Below are 21,038 nucleotides of genomic sequence, written 5' to 3' on the forward strand. Positions count from 1 at the left end.
GTCGGCTGGAGGGTGGCTTTTTTCGGAGGCCGGCCATCACGCTCGCTCGCAGATATGGCGTCGGCTGACAACGCTCTTCAGGCCAGACACTTAAACGCTCCTTCCTCGCCCGGGGAAAGTGGCCGCGATCGAACTTCCCTCGTGACTTCTCAAACTCTCGACCTTCTGTCTCGCCCCGAGATTTACCGAGTGAATTTTATCGAAGTATCGGATACTTGTCTCGACTGTTAGCACATAGTGTTTCGCCAACGAGATCACGCGAATTTGGATGGCTTTTTTGTATAAAATTCGAGCAGTTGGCTATATGATTTTTTTTTAAATTTTGATACTGGGTAAATGTGAAGGGGTTTTATTGGAAGGGGATATTTATTTGAATTTTTATTTTGTTCAGGCTTCTATATTATAATAGAAGTGGTGTGATGGGGTTACTGTCTGCCTACAAACTAAATTATACTTTTACTGTGAAATTAATATGGAATTAGCAGAGTGATTCGATGAATACAGTGGCAGACAAAAAAAAGTTTAAGAGTAGCTAAATCAAAGGCATAATAATTCTACAAAGAATTATGGAATACTTACATTCTAGGGGATGTTTAGTTAGGGGATGAAGAGGTATCAGAATTTTTGTAATAATTATATAAATACCCCTTCATGGAATAAAATATCCAGTGCTCGAAAATTAAAAATAAAGGAAACTCTCCATCCACTAAAAACACAAATACGAGTTCCCAAAAATCACCAATTAAATGTTGAATTTCCCGCGGTATCCCGAATTGTCGTCTAATTCTCGTTTAAAACGTCGCCCGATTGCGTCGGATCGTCCCACGAACAATATCCGAAAACAACCGCACCGAATGGACCCTCGCAGGATTCCACAGCGACTGCGCGCGTAATCCCGTTAAAAGTCGACCCTCTTTCTCGCAGACTTTGCGAAGGGTTCGAGGGTTCATAGCCTTAGCCTCGTCCGTGTACCTCGACGAGAAGAGCTTCGCTCGAGTGGGCCTCTCCCTCTTGTTCAGGACACAACGAGCAACGATTGACCTCGCGTCCAGCGAGTGACCGAGCACACGTTCGCAATGTACATTATCCCCACGGACAGACGATTAGACACTTTGGTCCACGCGTCGATTCTAGGTTAAGACAATCCGATCTGTAGCTGGTGACCAGGATCACTCGATCATTGTTGGCGAACCGAGGCAACTCGAAGAGACAACGTAGATTTTCATACGAATAGAAAGTGTCGAGAGGACACGAGGAACAGGGGTGTCCAGAATAAGAATGTCTCGCTGACGTTCATATTTTAAAGACTACCTTGTTAGTCGTTTCGAACTGGGAGCTGCTTCCCTGCGAGTGGATCCCCGAGCTCATGGTGTTCACCAAGAGTGACATCTTTCAGATGTTCTCGAGCAGTCCCTCGCGATCGAAGCACGCTTCGATTTCCTGTATAAAGAGAATTGTAAAATAGCAATTTGTTACTCTTCTTAGCCTGTAATGTACATTAGGAGGAATCGTCGACACGCTGTTGTATATACATGTAGGTAAGACAGACACGGTATGTTCTGATACCGTTCGATCGTACCAGTTCATAGAGATCGTACACACACAGAAACACAGGCAACTCTTCGTCCCCATATTCGATGTTCTCCCTTAAACCCGAAAGCGAATGATGGCTTCCATCCTTGGCTGACGAACAGTCAGTAGAGCTATTCTCGTTGACAGGGTGTTAAGACGCGCCCAGAGTCTAGTTATACGCTCGTTGTTCCCCAAATGGAGTCACTGGTTGCTGAACGTGTACGCTTCGCGCGTCATGAGCGAAATCTTCGAGGGAAGTTTGTAACAAGAATGCTGGGGAACGATGTGACGGGTCGGGGGCTTGCAAAAGTGTGACGAACATCTAAGTTTGTTCGCGTTAATTGGGCACTGAGATCGTCGAGTCATGCCGTGGATATGGGAATTTCTTGTGGACCAATTTTTTAATTGAGCAGTAGACTGAAATTGTTTCAAGATTTCATAAGATTTCATTGATATTTATGGGTTGTACTAGAAAAGTTGGTTCTTGGACTGTAGTGTATAGATTAATTTATGTAGTTTGCAAATGAAATTATGGGGAAATTTTACAGTGACATTTCTGGATCATATCTCTATATATCATATAGATATTAACTCAAATTTTGGTCCTCGACTTATGTTTATTAGTCTTCGTTTTTGATAGAAAAGTTTCTGTTTCCTCCGTCTGTTGAAAATACAAATTGTATTTTATAGAATTTAATTAAGGTATAAACTCAGTCTTTTTAGATGTCTAACTTCTGTTACTTCGTTATATGACCACAGATATACCACAGTCTAAGTTGATCAATTAAATACCCATGGATATCAATAACAACTAACGAGTTGAAAGACTAGATACACGTATTAATATTTTATTACTGATTGAGTTTTCAAATTCTATGAAAGATACTTTTTTTTACGTAGACGTGAAGTAAAAGATGTAACATTTGTGTTTAAGTGCTCAAAGCACCTTCGAGATTCCTTAAACTCAGCTGAAGGCCACTACAAGGTCATATTCAAGACCATCAGAGGTCATATTAAAAACATGTTACCACGTACAACGTCACATAAAACTTACGACGAAAATCGTATCAAGATAACCATAAGTTTAAAGTCGCAAGGTCACTCAAGGTTATCTCGAGATTTTCGAAGAAACGTCAGACTTGACTGTTTTCAATTCTACATTTTAAACGCCTCTCCACTTTTTCGTTCACGTGACGCCCAATTAATTGAACGAGCCACGATCCCGGCCTCTCGACTAAGTACTTTATCGCCCTTTTTATAAATTGATAAACGATTTGCCTTCGCTCCGAGCACTTGAACTTCCCACTTCCTTCTCCCGGCGGCCCATCGACGATCTCGCCGCTCGAAAAATAATTTTCCCGCGACGCGTCGACGAGAACACTCGAACCCTGGCGTAAGCTGGGTGTTTGTCTTTGGGTCCCCGCGAAACTTGAATTTCCAGCGGCGCGGAGCACGAGCGAACCCGAGTGCCACGAAAGTGGGAAAACCACGGTACAGGGTAATTCGATATACATGCACTACCTCAGACAAGGCTTTCCGCGCGATATAAAACTTGTAATTAATCGCGTTAGCGCGGCAATGGGAAGGGAAAGGGGAGAGAGCGAGAGGCTGGTCCGTCGGAGGTGACGGAAGGGCGCGCGACCGCGAGAAATCGCTCGAGATTCCCGTCGTTTGACGCCGCGCGTGCCCTCCTCGAGCCCTGACGACCACGACGACTCATCTCCCTCTGTTTTCCTCTTTCGTTCGTTTACTCGCGCCCCGTGCTTCTCGCTAGTCGATTAAACTTTGCCGCTGGTGTTCGTACCTGATGGGAAGAGGCACGTTTCAACCGGTGACTCCACTTCCGCCCCACCCTCTTCCCTCCTCGCCCCCCAGTCTTCGCTGTTCCGAGACAGTTCGTGTTCTTTTCTCGATCGAAACCCTCATCAGCATCCATATGTATATGAATGTTACACGCAGCAACTTGTTTCTATCGATCTCTCTCCAAAGCTTGTGCAAAGGCACACCTCGAGGACTTCCGGTTGGGAGACGCGCGCGTCTGTCGAGAAGGTCGCGTGAAATCGGCGTGGATGAACGAGATGTGACGATTCACCGACACTCGATGGGGTTGATCGATGAACAAAGCGCTCGCGATGTAGGTATGCTTCTGGTGTTGTCGCAGAGGAAGAGGACGGTCCACGATACTTGTACACGCGATTTGGTTTGGACATATACAGGAACACACGGTGAACGGGGAGTGTACATTAGGAGATTTCTATTTTTGGAAAGGAAACGGAGAGAATGCGCCAGGGGAGAAGCTTTCGCGGACACGAGTGCCATTGGCTGAGCTCTCTCGAGCGTCGGGGTGATCTCGGCATCGATTTTGATCGTACAATTCATTCAGATTCGTATGGTACCACTTCCTCGTTGATGTCGTTGTCGAAAGTTTAAGCTCTGGACGCATTAAGACATTGCCTGCAGATAGGTCTGTGGATGCTGTGGATGTCTGTGGATTTTCGGCGGGCAATGCATACAGATTGTCTGCAGACAGTGTCTGTAAGTATATACAGGGCTTTACAGATTTAAAAGGATATTTGTTCCTATTGTGTTCCCGATTAGAACATTGTTATCGTGTTTGTTTGATTTGTCAGGAGACCGTGAGTTTTTTAATATCGTTGAATATGTAATAGAAAAATTAATGAATTCCGTTTCGTTGGTGGTGATTTATACACGATCAATTTGGAAGAGGTATAGGGTTGCTAGGAAGCGATCGAATTTTTTTAAATGGATCGACCCGTGACGCGGAAGTGGTTACGCAGTTTTCTTATTATCTGTAACAATAACACTTAAAATAACGAATACAGTGTATGAGTATTAAACAAATTTATTAACGAGAATATAATATATTATTGCGACAGTAATCTACGTAAGTGTTGTGAATAATGGAGATAATATTGTTGCTGTGATTACCTTTAAGATTGTAAGTAGTAGGATATATATAGAAAACCACTGTTAGGTGTCACTGTCTCGATTCAATAAATGTTATTTCATTTTAATGACAATGCAAAATTATATGCATTCGTTCATAATATCACGATCCTACTATCCCTCCCTGATACATCTGTATGTGTTAAAAAATAACCGATACCAATTAACTGTTTTCACAGGAATATATAAAGAAAGACACCTGATTACAAAATCTATTACTTATCACTTTTTATTTTCATATAATAATAAATATAAAATAAAATATATACTGGAACAATAAGTACTAATTAATAATCCTCACTATTGTTAACTTATAATGGTATGTAAGGTGTGCTTGTTGCCACCCATTGCTTCACGAACCGATAGAGCGCCAAGATTGTCCATAAAACGATTAGACATACATCTGAAAATATAAAATTAGTTTAAAAACAGCATCGATAGAAAATTCTTCAAAGGCGGCAAGTACAAGAGACTCCTATAAGTGAAACTTCTTAATTTATCTATCTTTTAGATTAACTCATCGTGGGAGTCAAACTAGGGTAACTTCATCAATGGAACGAAAACAGTACCTTTGGTCTGCATAGGAGAGTTGATAATAGCCTTTTCATAGTCTTCCACAGTAACTCTCCTTATCATATTTATAACAATGTATTTCAGAGACGATCCAGTAAGGTAGTCTATCGACAGCACCATCATGTAGGATGAATATATGGCACACGTCATGGGCTCGATAACAACCGAACAAACTACAAAACTTAAGGACAAGATAATCACAGCACAGAACAGCAACCAGAAGACCCAATCGTGCCCTAGAATCGTGAAAGTATCTGCAACAAAAAAAAAAAGATACTCCATCGAGATTTGCATGATGCCAAAAAATTCCACATCCTTAATTCAAGCAAGACGAAGAAAACCCATAACTCAAGCCTCCAACATGCAGCTTTCCTCCTTCACCCTTTCTATTTCAATCACAGCCGACTGTAGCCCACGAGAGGTCGATTCGTGTCGAAACACGAGGCAGAGTACAAGCAGAGGGTGTACTGGGGTACTTACGATCATCTGTTGGTCCAGGGTAGATCAGCCGATACTCGATGCAGTTACGCATGCATAGACCGTGTAATCTAAATAGGTCCCAGCGCAAAATAAATACGGGGGACACAATTAGGTAAATGTGAATCTTCCAAGCTGGTTAGACCCGCTTCGTGGGAGTCCTAGCAGGGACGGGGCTGTCTGCACGCGGCCGACGATTTTTCGCGCGCACGTACGCGTGTGCGTGTGCCTGCGAGGGCGGCGTGGAGGGTGGTTGTGCCGCGCTATGGGTGAGAAAGGTAGGAAGCAACGCGAATGCCCGCCGCTGCACGAGGGGATTCGGCAGCCGAAGTTTCCACATGAGCGGGCAACATTGATAAAAGCTACAGGGGGGAGACTCTGACTGTATGCCTCATCCCTTCGCCAAACTCGAACTAACTTCGATTCGGGGCGGTGAGCTGTCTCCCTCTCCCTTTTCTTTTCGCGTTTACTACTCTTTGCTTTTAAGCCGGCTTTCATTATTTTCCTATAATTTGCTACAACCCCCCTCTCGCAATCTCTCGTCGAACCGCGAATACAGAATGCTTTATGTCCACGATCGCTTTCCACGCGTTTTCCTGTGTAGCGTGTACTATACATGCCCCATGAGAAGTCTCCTGAATAGCATCAAGGGCAATGTTTTCCAGGACTTTTTGTAGGACACCAATAGTACCTGGAGAGCAGAAGTAGATGACGCAGATAATGAAGAATCCCAGATTGCTGGCGAACGTTAACGATGCTACCGCCGAGCAGCTGATGAAGATGGCCATCCAGGCCACCGAGAGAAGGACACCTATGCCCAGGCCGATCGCGATGTTAGCTGAAAGGGACAGAAATTAACGGAGCTCCAGTTATAATTAATTCAGATTTATAGAGGGAGCATTTCCTTGCTTCGATCTACTTTTTTGAGGATAATTTGTATAAGATCAGTCCTATCAACTTATCAAAACTAAATTTGTACAGTAGTGGTGTGTGTCCGTATAAACATACTAATTCCATCAGTCCTACTAATTTAATTTGACAACTTGTGGACAGAGTCGCCTTGCTTTTATTTACGTTGATCTTGCACAAGTTTTTTTTCAGAAAAAATTGCAAATGCTCCCTCTATATCATTTTTTCCTCTACAAGTTTAGAGGATGCGATTTTTTCATGGATTCAGTAATTTCCCACATCGTCTGAACTGCTGTTGTTCTCTCTTTTTACAGTAGACAATGCATTAAAATAGTCAATAGTCTACTTTTATTGGACACTTACATCCCGAGTCGTATTCTTTGGTTGAAGCGACTGCTAAAGTATATCCGAATATGGTACCAGTGAATAGCACCGTTATCATCATGTCGCCTTTAAGAAGGTACTTCCCTAGGAGCACCGACAGTAATCCCAAGAAGAAGCATCCGGCACAAACGAATTTCTGGAAGGTACTAGCTAGAACGAGAAACTAAGTGAAGGAAGTGTTGTATTAGCGTCAAGGTGGTGGCGAAATTGAAACATACTTAGGATGTCACACGACTCAGGGTAAAGCACAGGACTGCAGGCGTAGGAGAAACCTGGAACATAAGCTGCCGAGTAGTCGTTGTATGTCGCTACTGCAACGTAAACCGATCCAATTCCTGTGTATGCACTGAACACCCGTCTCATCGATGAGAATAAGTCCGAGTTCAATATCTAATCAGGAGGCATTTTTTTGTTACCAGTAAGGCCGTAAAATTTTGACTTTATTAGTGGATCTTTCAAGAAATATTACATAATCAGAGATATTTTCTATTATTTTTATGTGACTGCACACAGGGTCGCTATTTTCTAAAATAAGGTAAATGTCCCAATAGCCGATCGCGTCCTAGTACCTAAACACTAAAGCTAATTTTATTTAATTTTAAGCTTGAATTCTAATGTTCCTAATCAAAGAACAAAAAATGGTACAATAAAATAGTACATTCAACTATTGGTGCACAATTCAAGAGTAGAGACGTGTATAACAATTTCTAAAAAGGTTGTCCATTGGGACATTTGATACCTTAAGCGTCCAAGTATTAGGACATTTACTTTAGATGAAGAGCTAAAGTGAGCTAAAGTACCTTTCGACCGTTCTGTTTAATATCATCCACTGTCAACATATTCACGATGCCTACGAAGTAGCTTTCAAGCGAGAAGTCCTGCTCGCTTAAATACATTTGGTATATTTCGTGTTCCACTGGATTTTTATCGCAGACAGGCTTCACATTGTGGGACAGTGGTACAGATGATGGCTGCACGTCGACTACCACCATCACATTCTTTAGGAACACGTTCGCGTACGGTGCGATTTCGGTATTGAATTCCATGTTACATCCACCCGGTATGGGTGCTGCGAAGAGAACAATGAACTAATGGACGAAATCAGAGTATTGCAGAATTTTGTATCGAGAATGTAGCGATGCAATGACTATTATGGTAAATTATAATTTTTTGTGGATATATAGTGTAGTGGGCGGAACAGTATCCTCACTTTATCTTCTACTATGTTACATCAAGGCCACCATAAATGGGCAACGATGTAGCGCATACTAATTGGAGTTGCTGCATCGTTAGTTTTAATCAAAAAGATATTGTTCATAGGTACGAGCTACTTGCAACACGCAGCCATTGCATCACTGTGTACGTAGCACGCTGCATTGGAATGTCAACTGTTTCAAGCAGTAAATTTTGCATCGCGACGTTTAGTATTGGAATTTCTTTTGTTCGAAGCTAAATAGGTTGCATAGCTATGATTGCTTTTGAATTATTGGGATTTTAATGACGCTTGCAATCAGCTTCGAGCATGTATCAAAAGATTTTATTTGGAATTAGTGTAGATACATTAGTGCGAGTGAAATATCGTAAATACTCACCGTTAGGACCATATGGGATCGCAGCAATCAGAGCATGAACACGATGGACATTATCATTTTTTAAATACATCGGTGTTACTACTTGCAAATTATTCTTAAGGTAGAGGCCAATATTCGATCCGAACACGCTTTTATTCGACACTTTATGGAGATGTTCTTTATCGTATGATAGCGTGACATTGTACTGATACGTGTGAACTTGAATAATAGTGAATGAGCTTGTGGAAGACACGTTTGTTACGTTAAAAGTTATGTTACTACTGGGGGCTATAGATATTTGTTGGATGTATGCATCGCCCATGCCAACATTAGTTAAAGGCACCTTTAATACACTGCCATCTGTAAAATGTATTACAAGTTATTCTTATATTCGATAAGAAGTTCATTTAAAGTAAATTCTGAGGATTTTGTTACATTTCATTCGATTCAACTCTATATTTTTTATGAAGACACAAATCACAATTAGGTTCTCAGTTTTATTGTTATTTGAAAAACCAGGAAGGTTGGTGGAGGATTATGAAAGTAGTGAGTAGTTGCGTGTATATCATTTATATTAATGTTATCGGTGCTGTTTTCCTAAGACACGCAAAGGCTTTATCACCTTTGTTGATGAATTCAGTGTTTATCAAAATGTCTGAGCACATATTGCGTAGAACGTTGTTTATATGAAGTTGATGAAGTATGCATTTAATGATTGTAATAGATGATTGAAGCAACTGACGAAGATATATAATAAAGTATCTTTCAATAAGACTGCATTTATTCAAATTTTCCTTTACACTTGATTTTTCCATAAGGTAATAAATTTTGGTAAAACATAATATTTGGCGATAGCATTAACATAATCTACTAAGTGTACATTTAATAATGTGGTATATAAATGTAACTCTGCTGATCATATATTTGTGAATTGCAATTTTTAGTAACATTTCGTAAGGCTTGAATGAAGTTCATGACATTATTTCATTCTAGTTGGCAAGAAAAATAAAAATTTCTGTAATTTTTATGATCCGATAGACTGCATCTTTAAGTATCCGATAGACTACAAATTCTATAGGATCACTAGATTTTAGAAATATCTTCAGTCCAATATTTCAAGACAAACCTTACAATTTAATCGTATGTAATGATTATTTTCTTGAAAGCTCAGAAGGTTCATCACACAAAAACACCATCCCTCAAAACCCTAAAAAAAGATTCCTTCACCAATGCAATCAACAGACCATACCCACACTTTAAGGTCACCCTATACATTCATATAAACAAAACAAGAGACACCAGAGGACACAGAAAAAACGTCCTCACAACGTTCTGAATATCAAATTTCTTATCAATTACGACACGAGTCACATGTATCACAGAAGTCGATTAAATTGAATTCACAGACAACCGTTGACTCAATCAACGGGGTCAGTTCAGAAGAGACAAAAGAAAGAAAAAAAGAAAAACAAGGGAACCCCCGAAAGGCGATCTCAGTTTGAGGTTATGTGCTCACCGTCGAGGGCCTCGATTTTCGGATTTTTCAGCACAGCCAGGCCGGCGCCGGCGAGCAACAGAACGATAAGTGACTCAGCGACGAGTCCACGACTCACATCCATGAACCGCATGACACACTTATTCGATTAAATTGCTAGCGAAGTCGAGAGGCAACGGGAACCTACGGAAAATCAGTACGGCGCAACAGCTGGCACTTGACAGTCGGCTAGATGCCTGAGCGCGGTACACATCGCAGTCCCTCGGCCGTCCTCGCTCTGTCTCGCTCGCGCTCGCCCAGTAAACATCGTTCGAACTATCTCTCTCCTTGTCGCGCGTGCGCACGTTCGCGAAGTGACCGCGAGGTGGCGACGCAGTCGGCCCCAAGATGGCCACGCTGGATCAATGAAACGCGAGTAATCGTAGTAAAAACAGAAATTGACAAGTGTGCAGGTGAAGACCAGGCCTCGATTGCGGTGTAAATGGGCCATGGGGAAGGACCAGGAGCTGCTCGAGGCAGCGAGGAGCGGAAATGTCACCGTGGTCGAGAAGATTTTGGGTCAGCGAGCGAAGAGGAGTGGTCCACTGGCAAGGTGGGTGTCACCGTCACTAGACGTTGCTTTTACTCCTTTCCTTCGCCGCTACGCCGTCCCGTTTCGCCTTTATCACAGACGGTGTTTAGCTCAATTACGACTCTCTGCCCTGCTTGTTTTGTAACGTTAATCCCCTGTCTATCGTGACGCGCGATCAGTGTTGGGTGTCACGTTCCCGTCCGATCGTTCGTGTCCCGATGATCAGAGCAAGCTTCGAGAGTGTCGTTACGATTGTTTTCTTTCGTTTGCACGGCCGCTTCCGCGTTCGCGCCGATCGGGCACGACTAACTGTGTTTAGACCCGAAAACTGTTTCAAACGAGTCGTTACGTCGCACCGGTACCCGTGGATTACCCACGCTCGATTGATCGCCGCATTTTTCCTCTTAATTCGACGATCCGCGAGCGGTTCTCGGGGATGCGTGTCTGCTGTTGCCACGGTAAATAGCCCGGGAACTGGCTGTCTTCCGTGTCTTTTCGAATGTTAATTAAGCGAGGGAATCAGGCCCAAGTGTGACAAACTGCACTGATTTTTTACCAGTCGTTTTGTTTTACTGGGAATAGCCTGTGAGTAGGGTTCTTGTTTTCTTCGTAGGACATGTTATTTCGTAGATACGCGTTTTACTCGCGATCGGTGATGGGATTCACGGTGCATTTTCTTGCGTAAACTGCTGACGCGGTTTGGAACGAAATCGCGCACGGTGCTGGTTTGTGTACGGTGTTTAGTAGTGTCTACTGGGTGTCTCATATCGTTTCATTTATTTCGAATGTAGCGTTCCCTGTATATGAAATCGGTGCTAGGTTTGCTATGGCTTGAAACTATAGGAAGCAAATGGATTTTGCTTGGTATACGCTGTGGCGTTTTTGGGTAGTCCACTCTTAGCTGCAAGAGTTTTTGCTAACGTGAATGCATTTCTAATTTGACCAACTGCAGGCCCGCAGAAAACCTGTAGAACTAATCACAGATTACGTTACTATTTAGCAACGTGCAGTGTATTTTTTGGTCGGTGTACACTCAGTCCATAAAATACCTTGCGCTTTAATATAAATGCATTTCCAATTGAACCAACCACAGGCCTGCAAAGAACCCATAGAATTAAACACAAGTTATGTTACTATTCAGGGATGTATTTGTATTAGTGTACAATATATTTTTTAGTCGACAGTATACTCGGTTCAAAAAACACCTTGTGCTTCAATATACGTAAATGCATTTCCAATTGAACCAACCACTGATCACTAAAGAACTCAGAATCAGACATAGGTTATGTTACTATTTAATGGTACGTTTGTATCACAGCGCAACATATTTTTTGATTAATGGTAAACGCAGCAAAAAGAACATTGTACTTTAATATAAACGCATTTTCAATCGAATTAATAGCTGACCTGTGATTTAGTAACATTAATCATAGGTTATGTTACTTCTTCATCACGCGATGAACGGTATTATTCAAAATAAAAACATTGGAATCGGTCTACTAACATTCGACACATGAAGTTGATCATTTTAAACAGTTCACCCTGTATAATACAGATTCCTAGATGAAAATAAACGCGTCGAGAGTAATTTTCCCTGCATAATCGACTCTGCTCTGAATATCTATGCAGCAGAATAATGTACCCGTATACGTTCGCGCGTTCAGTGATTATTCATGATTTCACCGTGACCATGAATCATCCTGTGCTCGCAAACCGTGTGACGATGCACCAAGGATGCATCGATACTACACGCAATTCTATTGTCAACAATTATCGAGATTCGTCTACATTTGACTCAATTGTTTTATTCAAGATACTTTGTGATGATACACAGAGGTGCTATTTACAAGTAGAAACACAGAGGTCTTTCGTGTCGGTGTGAAAACAATAGAAATCTGGAAAAACAGAATTTTTTTATTATTGTACATTATTTAGTGCTTTGATAACACGTTGTGAACAGATAATGCAGAACATTGCTAGTTATTTTATATTCGTCTGTAAATTTAATGTCTCTTATTTTAACGTGATCATAGGTTTTACTGAAAATTTCTTTATGGCTAATGAATAATACAAAGAAGTATCAAAAATAGCCTGAATATTTTTTCATTATTCAAATATGTATGAATAAGACCGAAAACATTCACTCATGTTTCCACATATGTATTCCTCACCATGTTCAATGCAAATGTACCTATTGTAATAATACGTCATAACATAAAATATTTGTAACAGAATCGTGAACTACGTGATTTTTATATGTTATTGCCATATTCTGGATGTTTTTCGACTCCTCATATTGATGGAGGAACGTGCGCGTCTGGAACGTTTTCTAGACTTATCGGAGTAGTGCTGTTTTCTATTTATGGAGGGCCAGATAAAATGGAGGGTTCATTTGGTCGGTAGCTATTTATTTTCGAGGGTCAATGATAAACCTCGGACGAGATAGAGATAGATCGTAGTCGAAAAGGTGACATGACTAAATCCACGTAATATTTTTGTCCTTAGCCTTGGGCCATGTGGAAATTACAGTAGAATCAACTTTCTTGACTCCATTGATCAGGCTCCATATTTTTAAGAAAGAAGTTAAATTATAATACATACAAAATTATAGATTTCTGCTAAGAGCTATTTAAAAACGCTAATTTTTTACTGTTTTTATTTCTTTCTCATTTTTATTTGTCTCTTATTCTTCCTTCTCTAAAGCAAGATTGATATGTCACGAACAGTTAACTACTCTTCCTCCTCATGAATCGCATCATTGGAATTCCTATTCATTTCTATGTACAACACTCGAACAGTCCAAGAACAGTAGTTTCTACGTTTCCTCTCATTCCGTAGCAAAAAGCAGTTACGCTCCATAATAAGTTAGTCATCCGTTTACGCGAATTAGCATAGTTTAGCAGCGCCGTCGCTATCACCCCTAAACCACGTCGTTCAACCGCTGCACACACGTGCACGTAACAAGTTCCACGCAGCCCGCGTAATTTACAGATCAATTCTCGGAGAGATGATCGCGTCAAACGACTCGCTATTCGAGTCATGAAACTCGAGTCAATCGAGGCGTAAATTCGAACGGATTCATAGGAAGATCGGCAGCAAATCCAACTAGTATATTTTCGATTATATCTTGATTATCGATCGTTCTGGATCGATAGAAAATCTCATAAAAACGTACGCCAAGATTCACATTCTTCTCGATCTTAAATAATAAAGATTTATAAGGTGTTTTATAAATCTTGTTTAATATATTAATCAACAGATTATGTAGTAGATCAGCAAATAGCTTTTTCTGCAACATTTTGAATGACACACTAAATCAAGAAAACATTTTTTTAGTATCATAAAGCTTTATCATGTGGGGAGTGATTCTAACTCCGAAAAGATTGAATTTAATTCGTTTTTGTATTCATCTTGTATTGCTCCTCTTCTATAATGGCTCACCCTCTATAACATATTTAGAGTTATCTAAAAATTGTTATCGTATATGAGAGACGTGACACCTAAGATATTAAAGTGATTTAGGTGCATATATAAATTGGTAATCAGGAGAAACTGAGTGCATGCTATTCTCCTATTCGAATCTTCGAAAGCACATTTCACTAATCTATTACTTGGCGAGGAGCAATCATGTGGCGTCTTTATTGACCCAGTCCCGCGAACTTCTCGACAAAGGCGACTCTGTCGACGCTTCTCGCGCTTCCCATTAATTAAGTCACGCCATGGCGGGCCGCGAGGGCCCCGCTGCGTTTGTTTTCGAGAGAGGAGGTGCGTGGTGCTTGTGTACAAGCGGTCGCGCGTGCTTCGAGTGCGTTCACGCACTTTAACGCCGATTGTCGTTCAGGAGCAAAAAACCTTCGGAGAGAAAGAGAGCCTCACAATCAGACTCGAGTAGAGACGGAGGAGGGAGGTCTCCTCGCGAGTGGAAAGAGACGAAGGAGGGCAAGACGCGTCCCCCACCGTTCGGTGAAAGCAGATGAGGTGAAAACCACCAATTACCGACATAGAAGGGAACGCGTCTATTGCGTCGACTAGCGGTGTCATAATAATTATGCACGTGGTTAGCCGACGAATCTAGACAAGGACTTTCTGTGGGTCTTCGAGCGTGGACGGAGTTCATTATTGCAATTTACATATTGCGCATCTGCTGCACTATGTTGCAAAAATTTGCTCTTTAAATGTCATTATTCGCACTGAACGAGTAGGCAACTATGAATGATCTGAGTAAAGATTATTGTGATAGATATTAAAGAAAGAAGAGCTCTATAGAATATAGAATTAATATAAAAATGAATTAAAAAATCTTTTTCTTTTAACTTCGAATCCCTGCCAGTCATTACAGTCAGTAGGTACATGATATTGAGAGCCTATACTCTACACAGTGTTACAAAACAATAGGATTTTTACCTAGCACCAGAGTTTTATCGTGCTTCCTTTACAGTAGTATTAATATAAATAGTATTTCAAAGTATCGTCAGATCACCAAAACTTAAGTAACAAAATACAAATACTATTCCTCCATATCTAAGTATCCAGACACACTGGTAGACAGTGTATCGTTGTACGTAAATAGCAAAAAGTATTCCCTCGGTAGAAGGGGTGGTGGCAAGGTGTCTCAAGTCGATCCCTCCTCAGATAACAAATTGTCTGTTGCTCGTCACCAGCCGCGCAACTCGCTCGTAACTACAAAGCCCGCCGTGGGCAACTTTTCCTCGAAAGCTTTTTACTCGCCCTCCCGTGGTCTCTGCTCGTCTCGCTGCCGCGTGTCATCCCCCCTCCCTCGCCATCAGCATCTCGACGTGAGCGATCACAGGAGAAGCAATATAAAACGCGAGTCTCGGTCCGCGAAACGACGCGAGCGACACGGCGCGGGGGAGACGAGAAATATTTTTGCGATGCTAATCGCGGACAGGGACGCGCCACTTCTCCCGTGTACCGCCGCCCGCGAATGTGTTTATCCTTTGTTTGCGCTGCGTGTTGACTTTGGGTCGGGCAATAATTTTAATCACGGCCCCCGGGCAACGAAAGGGCTCCCGCCACCCTGGAAACGTTGCCCCAGGACGCTTTGGCCTCTCCCGCGAATTCGAACGTTTAACGTCATTGGCTGTCTGCTGGATCCGGGACTCCCTTTGATCTCTAGTGGCCGCGAGGGTTTCGTTGCCTTGAAACTTTCAAGACGTCGGGGAATCTTTCTTATTCATTCGGGCCTCGAGATTTCGAGAGGTTTGACTGTGGTTTGCTGAGAGGCAGTAGCGAATTTAGGGTTTTATTTTGAGGAGGGCATTGATGTTTCATGGGGGTGGGTCAGGGTCTTGTAGTTTTAGGGTTTGGAGTTTAGGTAGATAGCTGTGATATAGGTGCCGTTTTTGGGTTTGGGAGGTGAGAGTACTTATTTATTCGCTAGGAAGAGAGATTTTCTTTGAGGAGTTTAATTCCTACAAGAGCTGGACGGATAAAAAGATTTGAAAATTTAAATAGTAGAAGGGTTGTAAAGTTGAAAGTTAAGTAATTAGTACATTTTTTAAATTTGAAAATTTGAGAATTTGAAAATTTAAAAATTTGAAAATTTGAATATTTAGAGGTTTTCAGATTCGAAGCTTCTGAAACCTTAAAAATTCAAGTACTGAAGTGGTTGAAAAATCAACGTTTACACAATTAATAGATATATTTGAATATTTAAAAATTCAAAAGCTTGATACTTGAAATATCGAGATACCTGAATACTTGACAATTGAAAATATTGAAGATCCCAAGTGGCGCGAAATTCGAAACTAATCCTATCGTTATCGTTCTGTTTCTTTGTTCGAAGTTCCAGTGGAACTGCGCAATGCATCTTGCTTGTAAAACCGCGTCGAATTCGAAACTTATGTGTCCTCTACAACGATTCTATTACACTCGACCGATATCGCCGTAATGTTTTGTTCGATCTCCGTTGTTCCGGAAGAAAGAATCGATGCGTTAAACGATCGACGAGGGGATAATTAGCCGACGGCAAAGCATTCTAGCATGAACGTTCGCGTTCACTCTGTTCGATGGTAGACGGATCGATGGCCGATCCTCTGGTTCGAGAGGCGGCCTTTTCTCCTTTCGAGGGGCGCGAAACTGCATAAAGTGCAACGGTGAGAGAGTCTACGCTTTTTTTCTGTCACCTTTCTCGAGTGACATTTCGAGTGTTTGCGAGGAAGGACATTTTACGCGGCATCAGCACGTATCGTGGCTCTCTTCTTCCACGGAGGAATTTATCGATCCCAGCCTTAACACCCCTCGCACGTATACACCCTTGATGTCATTTGATTCTTGTCTATTCCTCTCTAGCCCTCTCCCTCCTATCACACATACACACACCATTTTCGTTTCCCTTGTTATTCCTTTTCGATTGTCCCGTCTCGCTCGTGTCCTCGTCCAACTTGCTGTTTTCTTTCTCCTCGTTCTTTTGATCGCTCCAAATCACCCTCGCTTACCTCCACTCCCTTTTCTTCTGCTTTCTTTTGTTTTCTCTTGGTCTGATCGTTTCACGCGCGCCTCCATGCTCTCTTGTTCTTGTGCTTTCCCCTCTTTCCGTTCCTCACTAATTACTTCGCTTCCTCGCCTCCTGTTTCCCGCCTCTTTCCCTCTTTTTGTTCTTACCCTTCTTGATCTACCCTTCAGCTTGCCCTACGATTCTACCCTTTCTGTTTTATTTCCCCCGTCTGCTTGGTACGTCTCTCGTTTTTCCTCCCTCTGTTCTTTCGATTTCTTCTATCTTTCCCTCTCTCAATTTTATTTTTATTTTTAATTTCAGTTTACCTATTTCTCCTACTCGCTCTTTATTAGTTCCCCAGCCGACCCTTTCTACCTCTCTCAATTTGTATCGTTTTCTTTACTCGCTTCCTTTTTTCTCAGCATCGCTCTATGGCTCGTCCCTTTTTTCCTTCTCTGAGGGCCACCCTCGACCAATGCGCTCAGTTTTCCTCTCCCATTTGCCTCCGGCGTAAGGGCGCGTTCGTACTGAGCACTCAGCTCCCTAGAACCGAGGGCTAGATAGAAGTTCTCTTATCCCTCGACATTTTATTGCGCCTCTGACCGTCGAGTACTGGGGGAAACCGCGTAATTCAATGACTCGGGGCTCTCCTGCAAATTTTCTTTAAATGCTACTGTTATTGTTTATCGACGACTCTGTGACACTCAACTTGCATCGATTTCCCGCAAGTCGAGATTATTGATTCTTTTTATGCGAGTTTTTCGTTATGTTTACTGGCTGAACATTCAGTATCTCAGGTTCAGTGACTGAGGAACAGTTATTAGTGACTCGTATGTGCTTTTAGAATTGTGATCAAATTGAAAAGTAACAGAATTAATTGTCAAATTTTATTTAACCATTTGCACTCGAAATTTCACCTCTACTAGCATAGTACCGTGTTATTTAAAAGGATACAAAGTGCAAAGGGTTGTATTCCACTACTTTCCAGCTTTGACAATTCAATTCCTCTCAATTTCTCTTAATGTCCACCAATAAAATAGAAATTCTCAGAATTGAGGCACAAAAAATTCACAAATAATCATTCATGCTATTCAACTTCATGAGTCACTGTACTTCCAACCAACCACCACTTAAACCTCGTTACGCATTATTGCTCCACCACAGGCCCGCGTCACGTTACAAACTCAACACGCGTATCGAAACAGATCCCACGAATGTTCGTCAACAGTGTCGCCCTTGAGCTCGCGATGCGTCCGCTTCCGGGTGTGGGTGGCAAAAACACGGGGTCACAATTATGACCAGCCACTTAGCTCGTTGATCGTTCGGTGCCCTGATTAAAGCCTGCAAGAAACTGCCATTATAGATGCTTGACAGACGGTACTCGTGCTTTCATTCTGGGCCTCCACCCTCGCCACCTATCTGTATCTTTCATGTCCCCCGTCGTCGTCTGATTCGTAATGTTCGTAGACGTCGAGGGCCACTGGGCGATGTCCTTTTTGCAGACAATCTTCAGGGTTTAATTAAGGAACTTGGGCAAGCGGATAAACTCGATGAATGGGGCAAACGAGGAACGAGGGTGCGACGGGCGGAGAAGGACGGAGCTAGGGCTGCAGAAGGGTGGCCAGGGGTGGGAAAGAAAGGAAGAGTCAAATGTCCCCAACTAGTCTGGAGGCGCGTGACACGCGGGGGACGTAGACGTGGCCATTCCGACGCATTTGTGTATACATTTGTATGCGTCTATATGTTGCATTTATATTTTCATGGGTATTCGTGTACGTGGATTTAGTCTCGGAAGATTCCTCTTGAGAATTTTATGCGATATGGTTTCTTTTTATCGTTATTTGGGTACGAATGTAGATCATAAATTTTTAAGACTTGTACACTGCCCATGTAAATATCACGTAGGAGTGTAGTTCACTTCGGTTATATTTTATAACATGGAATGAGTTGCACTTTTATATGAGGATGTACTCACGATCAAAATTAGAGAGAAGGAGAGGTTTAACCAGACATAATCCAGACATAACCTACACATCAGATATTAGGCAGATAAAACCCAGATCTAACCCAAACCCAACCCAGTCACAACCGAGACCTAACGATACGTGACCTAGACTTTAGGTCCTACTTAAAGACGTCACATTTCATACAAAATCTCATTTAGCCTCCAACCACACATTAATAACTGTCAAAATAATTCCTCTAACAGCGTAAAAAAAAATTGTATCCTAAAAGGATTAAAAGAGCCGCCGCCGACAACCATTCCCATATCCGTTGTTAGGGCGCGCAAAACAAATACGCGCGACTGGTTCCTCGAAGGGTGAGAGAGGGCGCTTGTAGTCGGTCTTTCGCTCGAGAGGGACACGTAGGGACGGACGGAAGAATGGCGAGGAGAGAAAGAGGGAAATTCAACACGTGCCGTCCTCCTCTCCGCGCGTTAGCTCTTTCCTATTCTTCTTCTGGCCGAAAGCTCCTCGAACTTCCAAGCGTTGCGAGCCACTCGCCGCGCGACCCTCGAGCGTTCGTTTCTTTTTCTCGCTACCCCGTCGTAGCTCTCTGCCGCCCCTCTGCACTTCACTCGCGACCAGAGACCCGACGTTTGCGCCGCTAAAATCGACAGTTTCTCTCGTTTTTGATCTCGGTTACAATAGATTAGAGGCTCGTCGAGGGGCGGTAGAACACGCGGGAGTCGCGCGCGATCCGCCGCGACTGCACGCGTGCCGCCGCTCCAGACCGCCGATGATTTAAAGTGCCGGTGTCCTGAAAGCTTAATGACGTCGTTGCTTAATGACGGCCACCGCCCTTTGATCTGCCCCGCTCCGCAGAGAAAGGCCTTCGGCTCGCGTAATTGTTTTGGGTAAACTGAACGCGATGCTTTGATGCCGTCAGACCTCAGCGTCGATTCACAGCGCGACCTGTTAACGAGGCAAATCCACCAGTTTTGCGCTTTCTTCGGGCCTCGCCGACTCGGAATGACGGCGAAATCGTTCGGAAGGCGAACGGTGACAATAATGACTGCATCATTCGGTGTTTTTCTCGGGGTTCCTGTGGAACTAGGTGTTGGGTATGCAAGGGGTGGTAAAGGTCTTTTTTGGGGGGGTGATATAGTGACTTTGAAATAGAAGGGGATGTGGAAAATGATGTGAACTGAGAGATACAGTGGGATTTCGATTATTATTAGCCTTTCTTACTGAAAGTTACATCTGTTTAATATAGTTTAATGAGGGATTAACAGAATCTTAGGAAAAACGTGATGTTCCGACAAGTTATTGAGCCGGAGCAATACGAATGCGTCGTATTTTCGATTTTTTTTTACAAACACTGTGATGACTCACTTCTTTTTAGCAGGCACGTGTTCGTTCCTTTTAGTACTCATTAGTAGAATACAAAAAAAGGTTTTGAAATTGAAGTATCATGTTAATATTATCATTCGTATTTACAAAACCTATACGATTGGACCTCTTATCGGATTTCCAGGGGCAATATCGTCAATATTGACCTTTTCTTTCTACACACACCTGTTCACCCTTAAATCAATTAACAAACTACAATATCAATTTTGTAATTCATTTCATCCGTGACCAAAAATGTGACTTTACCAGAAATACCATAAAAACATGTGTATTGTCGATTTAAAAAACACTGAGCGTTTCAATCGTTTGTTTACAGATAACAGTTTCCAATGAACGCTCGATATAAAGAGATATCATTCGCAGAAACGTGCTGTTGATCATTGTTTACAAAAAACGTAACACTTTCGCGATCGCCGATGAACAGTTTTTGCAGTACGGTGAGACAATCGTTTAATTGACTTACGCGCAGATGAAACGTCCACAGGGAAAATAAAAAATGGGAGAAATAATGAAAAATAATCGTCAATATGACGGAGATCGTTGACGTGGTTCTGTTTGTGTGTTCTGTGATACGATGGTTATGAGTTCTGTTTGTGTTCTACGTTACGGACGGAAAACGCGGTATTTAATATCGACAGAGAGTGCTGTTACGTTTCTAATATCGACGCAGGCAGTTACGCGTGTGACAGTTCGAAGGACGAGAGTAAAC

General features: G+C 42.3%; 2 protein-coding genes across 3 annotated transcripts in view; one reads left to right on the plus strand and one right to left on the minus strand.

The window, feature by feature from the left end:
* Window positions 1-4,742: 4,742 nt before the first annotated feature.
* On the minus strand, window positions 4,743-10,178 carry LOC143188621 (transmembrane 7 superfamily member 3). Its single transcript, XM_076392966.1, has 8 exons — window positions 9,970-10,178; window positions 8,475-8,813; window positions 7,683-7,951; window positions 7,101-7,272; window positions 6,862-7,032; window positions 6,281-6,427; window positions 5,109-5,366; window positions 4,743-4,942 (listed from the first exon to the last, which is right to left on the minus strand). The coding sequence occupies exons 1-8, from the start codon at window positions 10,079-10,081 to the stop codon at window positions 4,851-4,853; spliced, it is 1,560 nt and encodes a 519-aa protein (XP_076249081.1). The 5' UTR covers window positions 10,082-10,178; the 3' UTR covers window positions 4,743-4,850.
* A 249-nt stretch (window positions 10,179-10,427) lies between these two features.
* The window catches only part of LOC143188620 (ankyrin repeat and SAM domain-containing protein 1A), a 67,878-nt gene continuing 57,267 nt past the window's right edge, over window positions 10,428-21,038 (plus strand). For both annotated transcript variants that reach the window (XM_076392964.1, XM_076392965.1), the window contains exon 1: window positions 10,428-10,540. In XM_076392964.1, the coding sequence (XP_076249079.1) occupies window positions 10,437-10,540 (104 nt within the window). In that variant the 5' untranslated portion in view covers window positions 10,428-10,436. The remainder of the gene's footprint in view (window positions 10,541-21,038) is intronic.

Source organism: Calliopsis andreniformis, chromosome 3, assembly GCF_051401765.1.
Source record: "Calliopsis andreniformis isolate RMS-2024a chromosome 3, iyCalAndr_principal, whole genome shotgun sequence".
Classification (NCBI taxonomy): domain Eukaryota; kingdom Metazoa; phylum Arthropoda; class Insecta; order Hymenoptera; family Andrenidae; genus Calliopsis; species Calliopsis andreniformis.